This window comes from Scyliorhinus canicula, chromosome 1, assembly GCF_902713615.1.
Source record: "Scyliorhinus canicula chromosome 1, sScyCan1.1, whole genome shotgun sequence".
NCBI lineage: Eukaryota > Metazoa > Chordata > Chondrichthyes > Carcharhiniformes > Scyliorhinidae > Scyliorhinus > Scyliorhinus canicula.
Window position 1 is genome coordinate 35183046 of NC_052146.1, and position 21033 is coordinate 35204078.

The window sequence follows — 21033 nt, forward strand, 5'->3', positions numbered from 1 at the left end:
AGTTGAGCTTTTTTGTAATTTAGCAGTGTTCTGCAGACAAAAGGCACCATGCCAAAGCTGGAAGAAGGGATCATTCTCTTAATACGTTTTCAATGTAACTATTTATCATAGCCTAACTAAAAAAACAAATTACAAGGCAGTACAAATTTAGTGAAAAGAGATGATGTGCACAGTTGGAAAGAGTAAGAGAAATATGGTAGGAATGCACAGCCTAAATGAGAAGTGACAACCTCAGCAATCTGCCCGTCGTAGAGATCAGTGAAAGCTTCAGTGGAAAATTTGAGATGGTATTGCACTTGGATAGGATACCCATAATCTCTAGTTCACCCAAGACTTCAGTTGTCATAGCTTTAAATTATGAGGCAGAAGACTTTCAATGGCCAAATGGCCTCCTATACTGTAGGAATTCTATGTAATAGCCTTCTAGCACTATGATGTCTGGCAAAGAACGTAGAAAGGGGTGACACAGTGGTTAGCACTGCTGCCACATAGTGCCTGGGACCAGGGTTTAATTCCAGCCGTGGGTGTCTAACTGTATGGAGTTTGCACATTGTCTCCGTGTTTGCGTGGGTTTCCTCCAGGTGCTCCGGTTTCCTCCCACAGTCCAAAGAAGTGCAGGTTAGGTGGATTGGCTATGCTAAATTGCCCCTTAGTGTCCAAAGATGTGCAGGTTAGGTGAGGTTACGGGGATAGGTTGGGGGAGTGGACCTGGGTAGGATACTTTTCAGAGGGTCAGTGCAGATTCGATGGGCAGAATGGCCTCCTTCTGCATTGCAGGAATTCTATGTTTCTATTCTATGGTGTTCAGTTCTTCCTGCAGGTGATTGTAAATTTCACTCTAAACCGTTTTAAATTTTTACAGAAGTCCTAATGTATCAGTTAACAGATTTAAATGAGATGAACTCGATCTGGGAAGGGTTTTAAAAATGTATCGCTTCCAATAAAGTATATTGAGTTTAAAAAAAAAAAATTTTGAGCACCCAATTCTCTTTATCCAACTAAGGGGAAATTTAGCGTGGCCAATCCACCTACTTTGCACATCTTTTGAGTTGTGGGGGTGATACCCACGCTTGACATTGGGAGAATGCGCAAACTCCATATGGACAGTGACCCTGGGCTGGGATCGAACCTGAGTCCTCAGCGCCGTGAGGCAGCAGTGCTAACCAATGTGCCACCATGCTGCCCATAAAGTATATTGAGTTACTGCTGTAAATTTGGTGCCAATAAAAGTTCAATTTTGTGAAGTGTTCTTTCACATTTTAGTATTATTTTGCCTTTCTTGCATAAAGAATCATCACCCCCATGACATTCAGTGCATCACCATCACTGAATCCCCCACTATTCGCATCCTGGGGCTTACTATTAACCAGAAACTGAACCTGATGAACCATATAAATACTGTGGCTACAAGAGCATGTTGGAGGCTAGTATTCTTGATGCAAATAACTCACCTCTGTCAACTCAATAACTGCCCAAAACTTGACCATCTACTGGCGCAAGTTTGCAGTGTGACCTAACACTGTTCACTTGTCTCGATGAGTGCAGCTCTGACAATACTCAAGGAGCTCAATGCCATTCAGGACAAAGCAGCCCATTTGATTGGCACCCCACCTTAAAGCATTCACTCCCACCACTAACAGCGCACAGTGAAAGCAGTGTGTACCATCTGCAAGATGCACTGCAGGAACTTACTAAAGCTCCTTACACAGCACCTTCCAAGCCCACATCCACCACCATCTAGAAGGACAAGGGCAGCAGATGGATGGGAGCACCACCACCTGAAAGGTCCCCTCCAAGTCTCTCTCACCATCTTGACTTGGAAATATATCTGAAACTTCACCGTCGCTGGGTTAAAATCCTGGAATTCGCCACATGATCTGCAGCGGTTCAAGAAGGGAGCACATCATCACCAAACAGCAAGCAACAGACAGAGCTAAGTGTTTCTACAATTAATGCATCAGATCTAATAATAGAACATAGAATTTACAGTGCAGGAGGAGGCCATTCTGCACACTGAGTCTGCACCGGCCCTTGGAAAGAGCTCTCTACCTAAGCCTACATCTCCACCCTATCCCAGTAACCCCACCTAACCCTTTTTTTTTTAAACCCTTGAGTGCAATTTACCATGGCCAACCCACCTAACCTGCACTTCTTTGGACCGTGGGAGGAAACCGGAGCATCCAGAAGAATCCCGCGCAGACACGGGAGAACGTGTAGACTCAGCACAGACAGTGACCCAAGCGGGAATCGAACCTGGGACCCTGGTGCTGTGAAGCAACAGTGCTAACAACTGTGCTACCATGCCGCCCTAAGCTCTGCAGTCCCGCCACATCCAGTCATGAATGGTGGTGGACAATTAAATTTCCTGGAGGAGGAAGAGGCTCCACAAATATCCTCATCCTCAATGATGGAGGAGCCAGCACATATGTGCAAAAGACAAAGCTGAGACATTCACAAAAATCTTCAGCCAGAAATGCTGAGTGGATAATCCATCTCTGTCTTCTCCTGAAGTCCCCAGGATCATTGATGTCAGTCTTTAGCCAATCACTCCACGTGGTACTAAAGACAGCTAACAGCACTGGACACTGCTAAGGCTATGGGCCCTGGCAATATTCCGGCAATAGTGCTGAAGACTCGTTCTTCAGAACTTGCTGCACCCCTAGCCAAGCTGTTCCAGTACAGCTACAACAGTAGCATCTACCCGGCAATGTGGAAAATTGCCCAAATGTGTCCTGTACACAAGAAACAGGACAAATGTAACCCAGCCTTATCAGTCCACTCTCCATCATCAAAGTGATGGAAGGAGTCAACAGTGCTACCAAATGACACTTAACCGGCAATAACCTGCTCATGGATGCTCAGTTTGGGTTCCTCCAGGGTGACTCAGCTCCTGACCTCATTACAGCCTTGGTTCAAACATGGACAAAAGAGCTGAATTCCAGAGGTGAGGTGAGAGTGACTGCTCTCGACATCAAGGCAGCATTTAACCGAGTGTGGCATCAAGGAGCCCTAGCTAAACTGGAGTCAATGGGAATCAGGGGTGAAACTCTCCGCTGGTTGGAGTCATGTCTGGCACAAAGGAAGATTGTTGTGGTGGTTGGATGTCAATCACCTCAGCTGCCGGAGATCACCCTGCAGGAGTTCCCCAGGGTAGTGTCCTAGGCCCAACCATCTTCAACTGCTTAATCAATGATCTCCCTTCCATCAGAAGGTCGGAATGAGGATGTTTGCGGATGACTGCACAATGTTGAGCACCATTCGCAACTCCTCAGGCAATGAAGCATCCATGTCCAAATGCAGCAAGACATGGACAATATCCAGGCTTGGGCTGACAAGTGGCAAGTTACACTCGTGCCACCAAGTGCCAGGCAATGACCATCTCCTAAAGTGAGGATCCAACCACAGCCCCATGACACTCGATGGCATTACAATCACTGAATCCCCCACAATCAACATCCTGGGGGTTACCATTGAACAGAAACTGAACTGGACTAGCTATATTGATACTGCGGCTACCAGGGCAGGTCAAAGACTAGGAATCCTAAGGTGAGTAACTCACCCCCCCCCCCCCCCCCCCCCCCCCCCCCCCCCCCCCCCAACCAAAGCATGTCTACCATCTACAAGGCTCAAGTCAGGAGTGCAATGGAATACTCTGTCCTTGCCTGGGTGAGTGCAGCTCCAACAGCACTCAAGAAGCTCAACACCATCCAGGCAAAGCAGTCCGCTTGATTGCTCCCCTTTCCACAAGCATTCAAACCCTTCACCACTGACGAACAGTGGCAGCCGTGTATACCATCTACAAGATGCACTGCAGGAACTCACTAAGGGTCCTCAGACAGCACCTTCCAAACCCACATCTACTACCATCCTAGAAGGACAAGGGGAGCAGATACCCGGTAACCCCACCGCCTGGAGGTTCCCGCCTAAGTTACTCACCACTGTTTTGGGCCAGTGTTTAGAGAACACCAGAGTGTATCGTGGAGTTCACCTGACCCACGTTTAATAGATTTTGGTTATGAGATGGGGGGGGGGGGGGGGGGGGCACACAAGGGTCCACTCTACAGGTGTGATGTAACAGAGATCTAAAGTACTTGTAAAACAAAACAATGTTGATTCTATGAATCCAGTTAACATTTTATAAGCACACTGTAAACATCTTAGCAACTATCAACTCAAATACGCCCCCTAAAGAATACAGTACTCTATAAGTAACCCATAATCTTTCCAAGCAACATCCATAATACAATCTTTAACAAAGATAGCAGGTTTAAAATTCTCTACTGAGAGCGGTTATCACTTTTAAATTAGCAAGTGACCGGAAGACTTTCTTTACAGCAAGAGAGATCAGAATTACATCTTGTTTGGCTGGATGCAGCTTCACTCTGAAAACTAAACTAAACACACAATGTAGCTGCCAGCTCAAAAACGAAAGTAAAAACAGACAGCCCAGCTCCACCCACACATTGACATCACTGCAGCTACTTGATAAACACCCATTCCTTAAAGGTACATCCACTAAAGTTATTTGATAAACATTCAAATCTTAAAGGTACTCTCACATGACATCTCCGCCCCAAGAAAAAAAAACCCGTCAACTTCAAGATGGTTTCATTTTTCACCTTTTCATTTTCCTTTAAGAAATATTGACAGTGAATATAGTTTTTTTTTTAACAAAACAAAACACGCAAACATTTATAATATAGTCCATTTTAGTTCTTCTTCCTCCAACTGGAATCCCTCTTGATTTATAGTTTCTTTGGACAAGAAGATCTCTGCACGATCCATCCATTTCTCTACGCCTCAGCATTTTTCTTTAAAGTCAGATACTTTAGTTCAATCCGATCACTGAGCCCTTGTAATTCTCCAACACAGGAGCATTGGTTAACACAGCCTTCAGGCAGACAAATGCCTGTTGACACTCCACTGTCCACTTAAATTTGCTACGCTTCTTTAGCACGTTCGTCAGTGGTGCAACCACGCTACTAGAATTTGGCACAAATATTTAGTAGAATCCACTCATGCCGAGAAATTGCATTATTTCCCTTCGTGTCAAGGGTATTGGAAACTCCGCAATAACTTTTGTTTTCACTTCCCGTGGGACCATTCGACCCTGAATGATTGTATGGCCCAGGAAAGTGACTTGGGATTTCTAAATTCACTTTTGGCTAGGTTTACCACCAAACTCACCTCCTGAAGTTAATCAAATAACTCCATCAGATGTTTTAAATGTTCTTTCCATGTCTGACTGAAAATTCCCAGATTGTCGATGTATACCACACAATTGGGTAATCTTGAAACAATTTTGTTAGTTAAGCATTGAAATGCGGCTGGGGTGTTTTTCATGCCAAATGGCATAACTTCGAATTGGTATATACCATCCGGAGTCACAAAAGCTGAAATCTCCTTTGCCTATTCCGATAAAGGTACCTGCCAGTAACCTTTAAGTAAATCCAGTTTGGAAATAACAGCTGATTGTCCTTCCTTCTCAATGCAATCCTCCAAACGTGGGATAGGATAAGAATCCGTTCTATAACTGCATTAACCTTTCTGTGGTCCACACACAACCGTTGGGTGCAGTCTGGTTTCGGTTTCATCACTATGGGTGAACCCCATTGGCTGCAACCCACTTCAATTATGCCATTTTTAAGCATACTTTCAATTTTTGTGCTAACCTGTGCCAATTGTAAGGGGTTAAGTCCATATGGACGTTGTTTAATTGGAACAGCATTTCCCACATCTACATCATGTATAGCCATTTTAGTAGGTCCCAACTTATCTCCACAAACTTGCCCATGTGATAGCAATAACTCTTTCAGGTCAGTTCTTTTTTCCTCTGGAAGGTAACTCAACAATTTATCACAATTTTCAAGAACATCCTCGTTTTCCAATTTAATTTGAGGAATGTCAAATTCAAAGTCATCTGGATTTGGTTCTTCACTTTGAGTTAGAATCATTAAAACCTCCTCCGTTTGCTCTCTTTCCCTTTCAAACTACCTTTTAAGCATATTCACATGACACGCTCGTTGTGTTTTCCTTCTATCTGGCGTTCTTACCACATAATTCACCTCAATTTCCTTTTAATCTGATAAGATCCACAAAACCTTGCTTTTAAAGGTTCACCTACCACTACTAAAACTTTAATTCCACTGGCAAAACTATGAACTTTGGATTTCTTGTCCGCTACCTATTTCAACACATTTTGCGCAACTTTTAAATGTTATCTAGCCAACTCCCCTGCTCTAATTGATCATTCCCTAAAAAAAATTTTTTAATTTAGAGTACCCAATTAATTTTTTTCAATTAAGGGGCAATTTAGCGTGGCCAATCCACCTATCCTGCACATCTTTTGAGTTGTGGGGGAGAAGCCCACGCAAACACTGGGAGAACGTGCAAACTCCACACGGACAGTGACCCAGAGCCAGGATCGAACCTGGGACCTCGGCGCCATGAGGCAGCAATGATAACCACTGCGCCACCGTGCTGCCCTCGTTCCCTAAAATTTGACACTTAATCCAATAATGTAAGCTCCGACTGCTCACTCATCAATTTTTCCTTAATCAATTTAAGTGGTCTTCTTACTTCATGACCAAACATTAGTTCAAAGCGACTGAATTTGGTTGACTCATTAGGTGTATCCCTAATTGCAAACAGTACGAATGGAATTCCTTTATCCCAATCATCTGGATAATCGTGACAATAAGCCCTCAACATTGTCTTTAATGTCTGATGCCACATTTCTAACACTCCCTGTGATTCTGGATGGTATGCAGTTGATTTAAAAAATTTTATTTCTAAGCTAACCTTTGAATAATCTTGAGGTAAAATTTGATCCTTGATCCGATTGTATTTCTGTGGGTAGTCCATATCTAGTAAAGAATTTAAGTATCTCCTCCGCAATCTTTTTAGCTGTAATATTGCATGCTGGAATGGCCTCTGGAAACCTAGTAGACACCTCCATTATAGTCAAAAGATATTGATTCCCATTTTTCGTTTTAGGAAGCGGTCCTATGCAATCAATTAAGACCCTTGTAAAAGGTTCCTGAAATGCTGGAATTGGTATTAAGGGCGCTGGTTTTATCACTGTTTGAGGTTTCCCTATCACTTGTCATGTGTGACATGATCAACAAAATTTAACTACATCTTTATGTAGTCCAGGTCAATGAAAATGTTTTGGGATTTTAGCTTGAGTTTTCCTTAGTCCCAAATGACCTCCCACTGGTACCACGTGCTACTCGCAACACCTCCTTTCTATTCCCTACCGGCATTACTACTTGATGAACTTCTACCCACTTTTCATCCGCCTGCATATGTAAAGGTCTTACGGTAATAACATTTCTTAAAGGTACATCCATTACAGCTATTTGATAAACACCCATTTCTTAAAGGTATTCTCACATGACACCACCCTGACTTGGAAATTTATTGCTGTTCCTTCACTGTCGCTGGGGCAACATCCTGGAACTCCCTCCCTAACAGCACAATGGGTTACCTATACCTCCAGGAATGCAGCAGTTCAAGAAGGCAACTCACCACCACCTTCTGAAGGGCAACTCGGGATGGGCAATGAATACTGGCCTCGCCAGTGATGGTCATATTCCCCCAAAAAGCTCACATTTGTATTAGCACTTTTCTTGTCCTCAAGACCTCCCCCAAGTACTTTACAGTAGATTAAGTACTTTTTTGGAGTGTAATAGCTATTTTAATGGCAGAAACGCAGCAACCGATTTAAGCATGGTTCCACAAAGAGCAATGAGATAATAACTCGATAATCTGATTTTTAATGGTGTTTGAGGGATAAAGAATGGTCAAGGTACATGGACAGATCTTCTCTGTTCTTTTTTTAAAAGTTGTGCCCTGTAACAATTTTTGAGAAAATCCTACTTTAGCTATAGAATCAGAGGAATTTATATAATTTTAAAAAGAAGGCAGTTTGGCTCCTCATATTTGTGCTGTCCGAAAAAGAACAAGCCACCCTTACAGCACGGTAGCATTGTGGATAGCACAATCACTTCACAGCTCCAGGGTCCCAGGTTCGACTCCGGCTTGGGTCACTGTCTGTGCGGAGTCTGCACATCCTCCCCATGTGTGCGTGGGTTTCCTCCGGGTGCTCCGGTTTCCTCCCACAGTCCAAAGATGTGCAGGTTAGGTGGATTGGCCATGATAAATTGCCCTTAGTGTCCAAAATTGCCCTTAGTGTTGGGTGTGGTTACTGGGTTATGGGGATAGGGTGAAGGTGTTAACCTTGGGTAGGGTGCTCTTTCCAAGAGCCGGGGCAGACTCGATGGGCCGAATGGCCTCCTTCTGCATTGTAAAATTCTATGATAATTCCATTTTCCAGTCTTTGGGCTGTAGTCTTTAAGCGCATACTCATACTTTTTAAATGGAGTGAGGTCCTGCCTCTAGAGGGTCCTGCTATCAGGCAGTGAGTTCCAGATCCCTGCTACCCTCTGGGTGCAAAGATTTCTTTATTTAAAATCTGTGCCCCCAATTATTGACCTCTGCACAGAGAAAAGGCCCTTCTTTCCAATCTATCTTGGCCCTTCATAATTTTATGCCCCTAAATTAAATCTCCTGCCTCCTCCATTGCAAAGAAAAGAATCCCAGTCTTTTCAATCTTTTCTTGCAGCTAAAATGCAACAGACCTGGCAAAATCTCCTGGTCCTCATCACGTGGGATCACGTCCTTCCAGTAATATGACAAGAAATGTATGCAGTTTTATTTGAATGACACCTCAATTCAAGGAACCTTTCCTCAGTGTTGCACAATGTGGCAGTATAGATTTAGTACTAAAGTCTCACAATTTTCTGAGTTGACATATGCTTCTAAATAATTTACTATATATAAATAATAAAATGTTGTATTTTTAATGGTTTTGCAATCGTCTTTCTCCAGTCCCTTTATCCACCATGTAATGCTAGAATGTATCTAAAGTTTCAAGCAAGCTGCTGTGACTGTTGTTCAGTATATGGTGACTAAAGATAAGATTACTACATGCCTATTCCTCCTTCTAATCAGCTACACTTTTATTACGATAACTAAACTATATCGTGCCTGACCCACAATGATTTGGTTTTTACTAAGAAACTGGACTAAGCAGAATTTGACAAACAAATTTTTGATGTGAGCTCCATTGTAGTGGCAATGTTTCCTAATGGACTTAACTAGAGCATCATCACTGTAGTTATGTAGCACATTAGAGCACATACATGCAAGTACAATGTGAGACTTGAATTGAACATTATAATTAGATTGTTGATTTTAATTAGCATGTATTTAAAGGATGTTATGTTTACAAATCCCAGTTCTGTTGGTGCTTACTTTTTCAAATTTGAGATTTGTCTACTGTTGATTGGTTACAAGGTTGTAGTGACATTGATGCCTTCTCCAAAGCATGTTCTTCGGCTCTATTTACATTTTCTCTGAAGGCATTAGTAGGTTCAAGTGATGTATTGTAGTGAATGTTATTCTATCCATACAGGACCCAAGGACAAAGTAGGTTATGGCCTTTCTGTTATGGATATCTCTGAGTGGGGCAAGTTAAAAGATGTGCTCTGGTTTCAAACTTGTGCTGTGTTTCTGATGACAACTTTGGCAACTGCATCGAGATTTTGTAAGCACTGAAAGATTACCAGTATTGAATTACTTTTGGGTTCAGTGCAGGACAGGCCTCGTTGTGCCAGTGGGGTAAAGAAATGTTGGTACCCCTGGGCACCACATTCCACAATGAAGGAGCAGGGGTGGTTGCTGGGGATAGATGGAAAAATTATTCCATCTTCAAGAGAGCACTCAGTCTGTCACTTCTTTCATTTCTTTTACTACATTTTATTTGGCTAATTGAAATTCTGTTGAGCTTTGCATGTGAAAATTGTAAAATCTAATATTATAAACAAGAAAAGTCATTCCAAAAGAATTGTGCTGCAGTTTGCCCCAGTTGAGGTGATTATTATTAGCATTTGCCACTAATTCTATCTCCTTTCTTGGCCATTGTCTCAATATTAACAAGACTATTCATAATCTATCATCTTTGATTCTGAGGTGCATTTTGGATCCATGTACTCTCCATTATAAAGATTGCCTACTTTCACCTCCACAGCATTTTACACCTCTGTCCATCTTTCACTGAAACTCCCATTCTTGCCTATTTCACCTCCAACACATTTCAATGCTTTCTGGCCATTCTTCAACCTCTATAAACATCAGCTCATCCAAAACTCTGCCACTCGTATTTTGCACCAAATCCAAGTGGTCCATTGCTCCTTTTCTTGCTAACCTGCATTGGCTCCTAATCCCCCAGCATCTCTCTATCTCTGTAATGTTCTCTGACCGTAAAACACTGCCCAGCCTTCACACACTCCATTTTCATTTGGGTCTTCACCTGAGTATTGTAACGGTCAAATCAATATTGGTACTAAAGTTGATGGAAGCTTCCTCGTTTTATAATGTATTGACCTGTTCACCAAACTTGAAATGTGGATTGTGTGGAGCAATGGGAAAGCAAATTTTGCTCAACGGAAAAGAAATAGTCATTCATGATAGCCGCAGGCAATGTGCCTGGTAAGCTCTGGCTGGCCTGAAATGTACCGCACAGGCCTTGTTTTGTGATAAATAGTGTGTGCAGCCGCACAAATAATTTAAAGGACTAGAAAAAGCAGATGAATCCAACAACTTCATTTTAAAAGGAAACAGGGTGTGATGAATGTACAAAATATTATATTTTATACTTTATATTTGTGGCAGTAATATTGTTAAAACCCCTGGTTTAAAATACATACAGACTGGGTCTCTACTCAAGCTGTAATTGGAGTCATAAAAGGTGAGATAATCATTCATTCCAACCACTTAGTTGGTTATAGATAAAGGTCTAGTGGAATAGTGTTGTGATTGCTGAAGATTCCCTGGAATGTAGATAATTTATGAGGGATTCTATTATGCTAGCTAAGCAGGACATGCAACTTAGTGGGATACATTTGAAGTCATTAATGGAAGAAGCCAGGTCCGTCTGTCGTTTTGCCATCTGTTCTGGGATTTTAAATTTAATAGCAGTTTTGCCAAATGCTGTTAGGTTGAGCAGAAGTGTACTGAATCCGCTGTTGAAAGGATCTCTTTCCAAAAGTCTCTGCACAGCTAAGCAAGAAACCTGTTCTGTTAACTTTATTTATAAGTGGCAATAGTATTGGCTTGCTTAATTGGAATTAGTAAGAAGTCTTACAACATCAGGTTAAAGTCCAACAGGTTTGTTTCAAACACTAGCTTTCGGAGCGCAGCTCCTTCCTCAGGTCTGAGGAAGGAGCAGTGCTCCGAAAGCCAGTGTTTGAAACAAACCTGTTGAATTTTAACCTGGTGTTGTAAGACTTCTTACTATGCTCACCCCAGTCCAAAGGTGGCATCTCCACATCATAATTGGAATTAGTGGCAGGTGTAGATAGTAAGTTCAAGTTTTTCCTTTTATTTAAGAACTGTTGAACTGATAATTGTAAAGCTATTCCTATGATAATGTGGTTGATTCTGTGTTTAAATTAAAGTTTGTTTTAACATAAATGATGCCTATTGGTTAGAATCATTACTCCAGGGGTGAAGAATTCTTTCCTCACAGTTTTATACATTGAAAAACTGTCGAGGCTCTTGTATGGTACCCTAACAAAAGTTGCGATCTGGTCCGTTTGCCTAACAATGGCCGGGAGTAAACATTTTAATGAAATGTAGCAAAGAATAATTGGCAATCTTCTATGCGATTGCAGGTACAAAATAATTCCAATTGGCTCACGGTAACACTGTTTGTTTGCTTGATTCCATTCAACTTGAAGATGTTGGAAGTTGTTAAATATGCTTAACTTGCTGTGATGTGCTGGTGAATGGCAGTTGGTGAATTTTAAAGTATATATTTCTGGAAAATGAACAGCTACTAAGTATCATGTTGCTATGGCTACAGTAAAACCTCTGTTAAGATAAATTATGCCATAATTTTCTTTAGGAGAAATCTTTGAACTCAAAGCAGAGCTCAACAGTGACAAGAAGGAAAAGAAGAAAGAAGCAGTGAAGAAAGTGATTGCTTCAATGACTGTTGGGAAGGATGTCAGGTATACACAATGTTATATATTTTAGCAATTCTGCATTGTAGGATTGGATGGGAGAAAGTTTCAGTTAGTTCTCGTTGAGATTATGCTAACCTGGGCTATACTTTACAAATTGGGTTTACAGAATGTTTGCATATATGAAGCATTCAGGTCTTAATCTTGCATTTCTTAGCATCAGTATCATGCCCATTCAAAGTTTGCAAAATTCCACTTGTACAGCCCATATGGTGGAATGATAAAATATTATGCAACTTTTTAAAAACTAAATATGCAGCAAATATTTTAAAAATGTTTAATTGTATTTTCATTTTGTTTGTGCACAGGTGACAGTTATGTGAACATATACTGATCCAAAATTATAGTCTCTTTATAACGTGCATCTGTTAAACTTTTTCTATATGCCTAATGGCTGTTGCATCTGATAGTTCTGATGTAATTACTTCTGTTTCAGAATATTGGTGGAATGTTTGAGTTCCCTTCGTCAATATGAGATGTTTTTTAAAATACATTTAGAGTACCCAATTATTTTTTCCCAATTAAGGGGCAATTTAGCATGGCCAATCCACCTACCCTGCACATCTTTGGGTTGTGGGGGTGAGACGCAGACATGGCTACATGGGGAGAATGTACAGACTCCACGCGGACACCGGGGTCCTCAGCGCCGTGAAGCAGCAGTGCTAATCACTGTGCCACCGTGCTGCCCTGGTCAAAATGAGATTTGTATTGGTGACTGTTGAAGAGTTAAGTAGATTATATCTAAATAGGAGAGGTAAGGGCAGCACAGTGGCGCAGTATGTTAGCCCTGTTGCCTCACGGTGCCGAGGTCCCAAGTTCGAACACGGCTCTCGGTCACTGTCCGTGTGGAATTTACACATTCTCCCCGTGTTTGCGTGGGTTTTGCCCCCACAACCGAAAGATGTGCAGGGTAGGTGGATTGGCCGCACTAAATTGCCCCTTAATTGGAAAAAATTAATGGGTATTCTAAATTTATTTTTAAAAATAGGAGAGGTCATAATGTATTGTTGGAACAGTCAAATAAGGAAGTGACAAGATTTTGATCTAGGAATGAGGGAGTTGGAAGGCAGGGAAATAACAATAATCAAGATCAAGCAATAGATGAGGGAGAAATCGATAATATGCAGAAAACAATGAATGAAAGGGCTATGAGTGAAAGGATAAAATGAGGAAGAATAGTTATGATTAGGGAAAAGACTACAAGATTCCTTTGTCAAACAGTGTTCTGTGCTGCTGTATGCTTTTTTAGTAGCTTTCTGAACTCATCCTACTACATTGCTTATGTAAACACCCAAGATTTCTCTTCCTGCACCACCTCAAAAATGTTCTTGTTCTACCTACCAAAGTATATCAATTTACATTTCTGAGCTAAACCTCAACCGTCATGTATGTGCCCATTTCACCAGCCCGTCCACATCTTCCTGCAGCTGTTGTTATCCTCCTCATTGTTTACCATATTTTTAAGATTCATGTCATATGCATTATTTGAAATTTAGCCTTGTATACCCTGATCCAGGTTATTAAATGTATATCAAAGACAGCAGTGGGCCCAACTGCTCTTTTCCATATGCATTATTAACCTCTACTTGGTTATATAAGGCATAATATCAAAGTATGTACATGTCACAAATCTCAGAATTTATACTTTTTGGTAGGGAGAATGAGGAGCGGCAAGATAAATAAAATCGACTTAATAGAGTATAGAAAGAAAAAGCGCGCTCTGGGGATGAGCATAAGCAATTTATTGAAGATGGCGGGACAGGTTGACAAAGCTGTTAAAAAGGCAACAGTTCATCAGTACTCTCTGCTTACTGTCCCTAAACTACATATTCACAAAGCCAATGCACCTTTGAATCCATGAGCTTCAATTTTACTAATCAGTCTATCATCTGGTAATTCATCAAATGCCTTTTGAAAGTCCACATGCACAACACATACTACTCCTTCGTCAATCTTGTCTGTTACTTCATTAAAGAACTCTGTCAAGTTTTGCAGACATGATTTGCCAACAACAAAACCATACTACCCTTTGTTTATTAACCTGCATTTTTCCATTTTATCTTGCAGTATTGTCTTGATGCTTTCCCACCACAGGCATTAGACTGATGGCTGGTAATTGACAGGCTTAACCTTTTACCCCTTTGGGAGCTGGGGAAGCAGTAACTGAGGCGGAGGAGCAGTGAGAGCCAGGAACCAGTAATCAAGACCAGGGAGTGGCATGAGCGAGGGGTCAGTAACTGGGACCTGAAAATGGTGCGAGGGGGACAGTAACCTGAGCTGGGAACAGCATAAATCGGGTCAGCGACCATTACCTCAGGCCAGAGGGCAGCAAGAGCTATACTCTAATATGTAGTATATGAGGCTGGGAGCAGCGGGATCCCAGACCCCAGTATTGAAAGGCTGGGGAGTGGCAAGAGCCAGGAACCAGTAATGGAGGTAAGGGAGTGGCAAGAGCTGGGGCAGTAATGGAGGCTGGAAGAGCTGGGGGCAGTGTCCGAGGAGCTGGGAGAACCAGGGAAGTAACTGATGTCAGGGAGCAGGGAGAGCCTGTGGAGTAACCGAGGTCAGGCAGCAGGGAGAACAAGGGCTGTAATCAAGGCTGAGGAGTGGGGAGAGCTAGGGGCGGTAACTAGGGTCTGAGAGCAAGGCGAGTCGGAAGCGGTAACCAAAGCCAGGAGTAGGGAATGCTGGGGGTAGTAACTGAGGCCAAGGAACACTGTGAGCTGGGAATAGTGACCAAGGCTGGAGTGTAGGTAGAGCTGGAGGCGGTAACTGAGGCCAGGGAGCACGGATAGCCGGTGGTAGTAACAGAGCCACGAGTGTAACTAACGGGGGGCAATAACTGAGGCTGAGGTATAGTGAGAGCTGGAGGCAGTAACCAATGCTGAGGTGCAGGGAGAACTACGGGCAAGTAATTGCAGCTTGTGCAAAGCCTCCACCAAACAAATTACTGACCAATCAAAAAATGCTGATAGATAAAAACTATTGCTACAACACCTTGGGCTAGTGTGCAGTCAATTCCAGCCCCACTTGACCATGAGTCGCAACACAATTGAAAATAACTATTAATTCTTCAAAAATACCCAAGGTCTTTGGCTGTCCAATAATTCTGGTCACCAGGATTGTAAATTTAAACACAATTTTTATTATTAATAATAACCATGATTAACTAGGCAGCAAATGCAACTGGTTAACTATTACCTAATTCCTAACCCCCATTCTTTAACTCGCCCCACCCTCTCTACCGGTAGCACAGTCGTTAGCACTGTTGCTTCACAGCGCCAGGGTCCAGGTTCGATCCCAGCTGGCTCGGAGTCTGCACGTTCTCCCCGTGTCTGCATGGGTTTCTTCCGGGTGCTCTGGTTTCCTCCCACAAGTCCCAAAAGACATGCTGTTAGGTAATTTGGACATTCTGAATTCTCCCTCGTGTACCTGAACGGGCGCCGAAATGTGGCGACTGGGGGCTTTTCACAGTAATTTCATTGCACTGTGAATGTAAGCCTACTTGTGCCAATAAAGATTATTCTTCTATATTACACACACGTGCACAAGCACACATACGACAGACAAACACAGAGGGGAAAGAGGGTGTAAAGAAGAATAATACAAAAAGTAAAAGAATAAAAGTCTCTGTTTCAGATGGACGCTTTCCAGTTTGATTCTTTCAGGGTAGCTTTCAGTTGGATGAGGTCTTTGCTTTCAGTCTGTTATGGTTTTCACTGTAGATTCATCAGCATCTCAAGACTTCTCTGCAGATTCAGAAACAGCAGGCAAGAAACGTTTGTGGAGAGAGAGCAACTCACGACTTCTTCTCTAAGCATCCAAGACCGTTCCTCCTATTTCTGCGCCCTCTGAAAACATCCCACTTGGGATCACTCTCTGTCACCAGGCAGAATAAGGTCTTTGGCCAAATCATTGGCCTCCAGCCAACCAATTAAACCTAATCCCTCTGATCTCTCGGGTGCCAGAAAGTCTGAGTTCATCTGTTCAAAAGCTACATTTTCATAGCACTGTGTATTTTTTGCAACTTTGAGTTCCACACTTCTTGTGCTTGACTTAAAGATATATGTCCATTAAATATCCATGAATCAAAAATGATAATGACAAAGAAATGGGAAATAAGGGGATCAGCAGAAAGGGCCCAGACATTATTACAGATTAGGAGGAGAACACGTCAGAGGACTGATGTTGCACAGTGATCTGTTAAAGCCACACCTTGAATGCCAAATTTAATTTCAAAGTACAAGGAAAACAGCCTAGTTCAGGGAATTACCACAGACAGTTGTGTCTCAAAATCTGGGGAAAAATACATTTTGACCTTGAAGGGTGACTGTAAGCAACCTGGGATGTTTGTAAAGTATGGCATAGAAAATTTAAATCTCAATAGCCTTTTCAGGTTAATGCAGAATGAGCAGATATGAAACCGACAAAAGACAATCTCTGTAAATGTCGAGAAGCACTTGTAAAGGGTGATTAATATCTGTAATGGCCTTACAGCAGGGTGTTGGAGGCAAAGATCTGGAATTCTTAGATTTCTATGCAACATTGAGCTTATTTGTGTTTGGCCTTTGAAAGAATGATCAACAATCGTTCAATGATAAAGTTCATGTATAGTCTACTTTAGATAATCTAGTGCAGGGGTGGGCAAACTTTTCCGTGCAAGGGCCACATTCAGAAATTCACAATTCACAAAGGGCCGCATAGTATATTATGTAAAATAATTACTTCACCCGGTTATGATTCTGGGCGCCTCATATGAGAGGTGGCAAATGGAGTTTAATGTGGAGAAGTGTGAGGTGATTCACTTTGGAAAGAATAACAGGAATGCGGAATATTTGGCTAATGGTAAAATTCTTGGTAGTGTGGATGAGCAGAGGGATCTCGGTGTCCATGTACATAGATCCCTGAAAGTTGCCACCCAGGTTGATAGGGTTGTGAAGAAGGTCTATGGTGTGATGGCCTTTATTGGTAGAGGGATTGAGTTCCGGAGCCATGAGGTCATGTTGCAGTTGTACAAAACTCTAGTACGGCCGCATTTGGAGTATTGCGTACAGTTCTGGTCGCCCCATTATAGGAAGGACGTAGAAGCTTTGGAACGGGTGCAGAGGAGATTTACCAGGATGTTGCCTGGTATGGAGGGAAAATCTTATGAGGAAAGGCTGATGGACTTGAGGTTGTTTTCGTTAGAGAGAAGAAGGTTAAGAGGTGACCTAATAGAGGCATACAAAATGATCAGAGGGTTAGATAGGGTGGACAGCGAGAGCCTTCTCCCGCGGATGGAGGTGGCTATCACGAGGGGACATAGCCTTAAATTGAAGGGTAATAGATATAGGACAGAGGTCAGAGGTGGGTTTTTTACGCAAAGAGTGGTGAGGCCGTGGAATGCCCTACCTGCAACAGTAGTGAACTCGCCAACATTGAGGGCATTTAAAAGTTTATTGGATAAGCATATGGATGATAAGGGCATAGTGTAGGTTAGATGGCCTTTAGTTTTTTTTCCATGTCGGTGCAACATTGAGGGCCGAAGGGCCTGTACTGCGCTGTATCGTTCTATGTTCTATGTTCTATATAGAACATAGAACAGTACAGCACAGAACAGGCCCTTCGGCCCTCGACGTTGTGCCGAGCAATGATCACCCTACTCAAGTCAACGTATCCACCCTATACCAGTAAGTAACCCAACAGCCCCCCCCCCATTAACCTTAAAAAAAAATTTAAAAAAAATTTTTTTTTTTTCTTTTTTTTTTAATGACTTGCTGGGCCGCAGAAATACCTTTGGCGGGCCGTATGCGGCCCGCGGGCCGTAGTTTGCCCACCCCTGATCTAGTGGGTAATTCAATTAAGTGGGGAAAATAAAACTAATCATTTGAACATAGCAATATAAACAAGGCAGCAAAGTGAGATTTTGTTTAAAATTTGAGCTATCGGTTAATCTGCAATTTAAAAATATGGGATGTGGGGGCCATTGGCTAGGCCAGTATTTATTGCCCATTACTAATTGCCCTTGAAAAGGGAGTTTTTGCCAGCTTTGAATTTAAAATTGTACATTATACCATAATGGCACTCTTGATTGCTCATACTGCAGATGATTTTATTAGAATTAGTGTCAATGCTAAACACTTAAGTATATGTATAAATTAAGCTCTTTTGAATCCATAGTGAAAATATAGAATATTTTGTTATGCAGAATTTGTTAGAGGTCTTGGTCCCACAAACGCCTCTTGTTCTTTTGTCCCCTTCACTATTAGAAAATGTATGCACCGTTGATGATTTTGCAAGTTAGTTCCCCCTGCATTTGTGACCAACATTCTGAATTGTATATAAATACAAACTTCAAAAAAAAAAGTTTAAATTAACCCCTGTCGCCAAATGATCATAACTATGGATCATAATATGAACAGCACAATTTGTACTTTGATGCAGGTTTTTAATGACCTAGAACTATGCGATGGAGCTTGTGGATCAATGTTGAGCACATTCTTAATGGCTCTTAATGGCTCATGCGAAAATTCTACTGTTGTAGTTCAAGCACCTTGTTTGGTTTTTAAAATAATTGATTGCGTATGCCTGCTCTCCAAAGATTTCACTGATGAGCAATTGAGCAAACTTTCCAGCATCGAAGGGAACAGAAGAACAATTGGTCCCTTTTGTGGGACAGGGAATTCTATAACAAGTTTTGAAAAATGAAATAATTATGCAACAAAAGCATTTTTAAGTACATAGGTTGATCTCCGGTGTTTAAGTATTATTTAGCTAATTCTATAATGAACATTCTAGAAATGTATTCACATGACCCCAGTGTGATATAAGGATGCAAATTCAATTTTAAATGGCCATTTCTTTAATTTGCCAGAACGGCCCAATGATTTGTGAATTTCTTACTTGTTTCTTACTTTATCTTGTTCTCAATAGTGCCCTCTTTCCTGATGTTGTTAACTGCATGCAGACAGATAACTTGGAGCTGAAGAAGCTGGTGTACCTCTATCTAATGAACTATGCTAAGAGCCAGCCTGATATGGCAATTATGGCTGTCAACACTTTTGTTAAGGTATGTATTTTGATAAATTGTTTCAGATTTTTAAAAACTTATTGTTTTTATTTTTATCTCACATCAAACACACAAAATGATTATGATTGTACAATCATCAGTACTAGTGACAGAAATGTAAAAGAAGCAAACTTTGAATTTGCATGTACAGACATGTTATTAGGCTGGGGTAAGGGTGGGGATGATGGGGGCGGGACACTCGCTCTCGTTGGATTAGTTCATGTGAACAGCATTCCCATTACTGGGATCCACCTTCAAAAGCATAATGCATGTATGATTCTTTCTATCTCAAATAGCTCTTTGCCCTTCGATAACCACGATTCATTGGCTGGGCATCCGGCTTTCAGCTAACTGATGGCTTTAATGGCAGCTATAAGCAAAATTTGCAAAAGATAATATTTTCTCCCTCCCATCCCTGCTGGAATTGTCCCAATTGAGCAGTTTGGGAGTCTGTGAGATGTCCATGTGGAATGCCTTAGTCAAGCCTCCCCGAACAGGTGCCAGAATGTGGCGACTAGGGGCTTTTCACAGTAACTTCATTTGAAGCCTACTTATGACTAGCGATTTTCATTTCATTTTTTCATGTTCTAAATATCCTATCCCAGTATTCCTTTAACTTTGGGCATGACCAGAAAGTGTGTAAGTAATGACCAATTGGTTCCCCACAGCCTCTGCAACAATTGCTTGTATGGGAGGAGCCAACTTTTACAGTAATATGTGGTGTCCTGAAGTACCTGAGTAATGAGATTCCATTTGTATTCTTTCAAGTATCAAGATGGGCCTTAGAACAGATTTCATTCCAGCCTTCCATCGGTATCTCCTGTTCTGGTTCTGCCTCCCATTTCCTATTGGTGTATAAATAATTACTAGTCATCATGGATTGAGTAAAGTCTGATATGTATAGGATATTACTTTTCTCCCAGTGGGAAGGGAGAGAGCTCAGAGAACCTTTAAATCAACAAAGCAAAGCTATTCACCCCACTAAATGGGTCGTTTTGTATAGTAACAAGGAATCTGCAGAGCAAACCTGCCGGTGCTCAGGCCTTCAGCTGCATTGGTGTTCTGACAGCTTAGCGAACTCTCCCATCAAGATGGACACAGGGGTGGCACAGTGGTTAGCACTGGGACTGCGGGGCTGTGGACCCGGGTTCGAATCCCGGCCCTGGGTCACTGTCCCTGTGGAGTTTGCACATTCTCCCTGTGTCTGCGTGGATTCACCCCCACAACTCAAAGATGTGCAGGTTAGGTGGATTGGCCACGCTAAATTTCCCCTTTATTGGGAAAAAACATAATTGGATACTGTAAATTTATTTTAAAAAATAGACGGGCACAGTCGCCTGCGCTTTGCTCCAGTCCACTCGGACTCTCTTCCCTCCATTCCACCCTATTCAAAACTGGCTAAGAACTTCTCAAACATTTCTGAATAAATTTGGGGCTGGTTAGCACAGTGGGCTAAATAGCTGGCTTGTAATGCAGAACAAGGCAGCAATCCTGGTTCAATCCCCGTACCAGCCTTCCCGAACAGGTGCCAGAATGTGGAAGTAACAAAGATGATTGAAGGTAGGGCAGTGGATGTTGTCTACATGGACTTCAGTAAGACCTTTGACAAGGTCCCTCATGGCAGATTGGTACAGAAGGTGATGTCACAGGGATCAGGGGTGGACTGGCAAGATGGATACGGAACTTGCTCGGTCACAGAAGACAGATGGTAGCAGTGGTAGGGTACTTTTCTGAATGGAGGGCTGTGACTAGTGGTGTTCCATAGGGATCAGTGCTGGGGCCTTTGCTGTTCATGGTATATATAAATGATTTGGAGGAAAATGTAACTGGTCTGATTAGTAAGTTTGCGGATGACTCAAAGGTTGGTGGAATTGCGGATAACAATGAGGACTGTCA

General features: G+C 42.1%; 1 protein-coding gene across 4 annotated transcripts in view; it reads left to right on the forward strand.

Annotated features, from left to right (window-relative positions):
* Positions 1-21033, forward strand: part of LOC119956056 (AP-1 complex subunit beta-1) — a 117373-nt gene that overhangs the window by 17266 nt on the left and 79074 nt on the right. For all 4 annotated transcript variants that reach the window (XM_038782994.1, XM_038783167.1, XM_038782909.1 and 1 more), the window contains exons 3-4: positions 11972-12077; positions 19002-19137. In XM_038782994.1, the coding sequence (XP_038638922.1) occupies positions 11972-12077; positions 19002-19137 (242 nt within the window). The remainder of the gene's footprint in view (positions 1-11971; positions 12078-19001; positions 19138-21033) is intronic.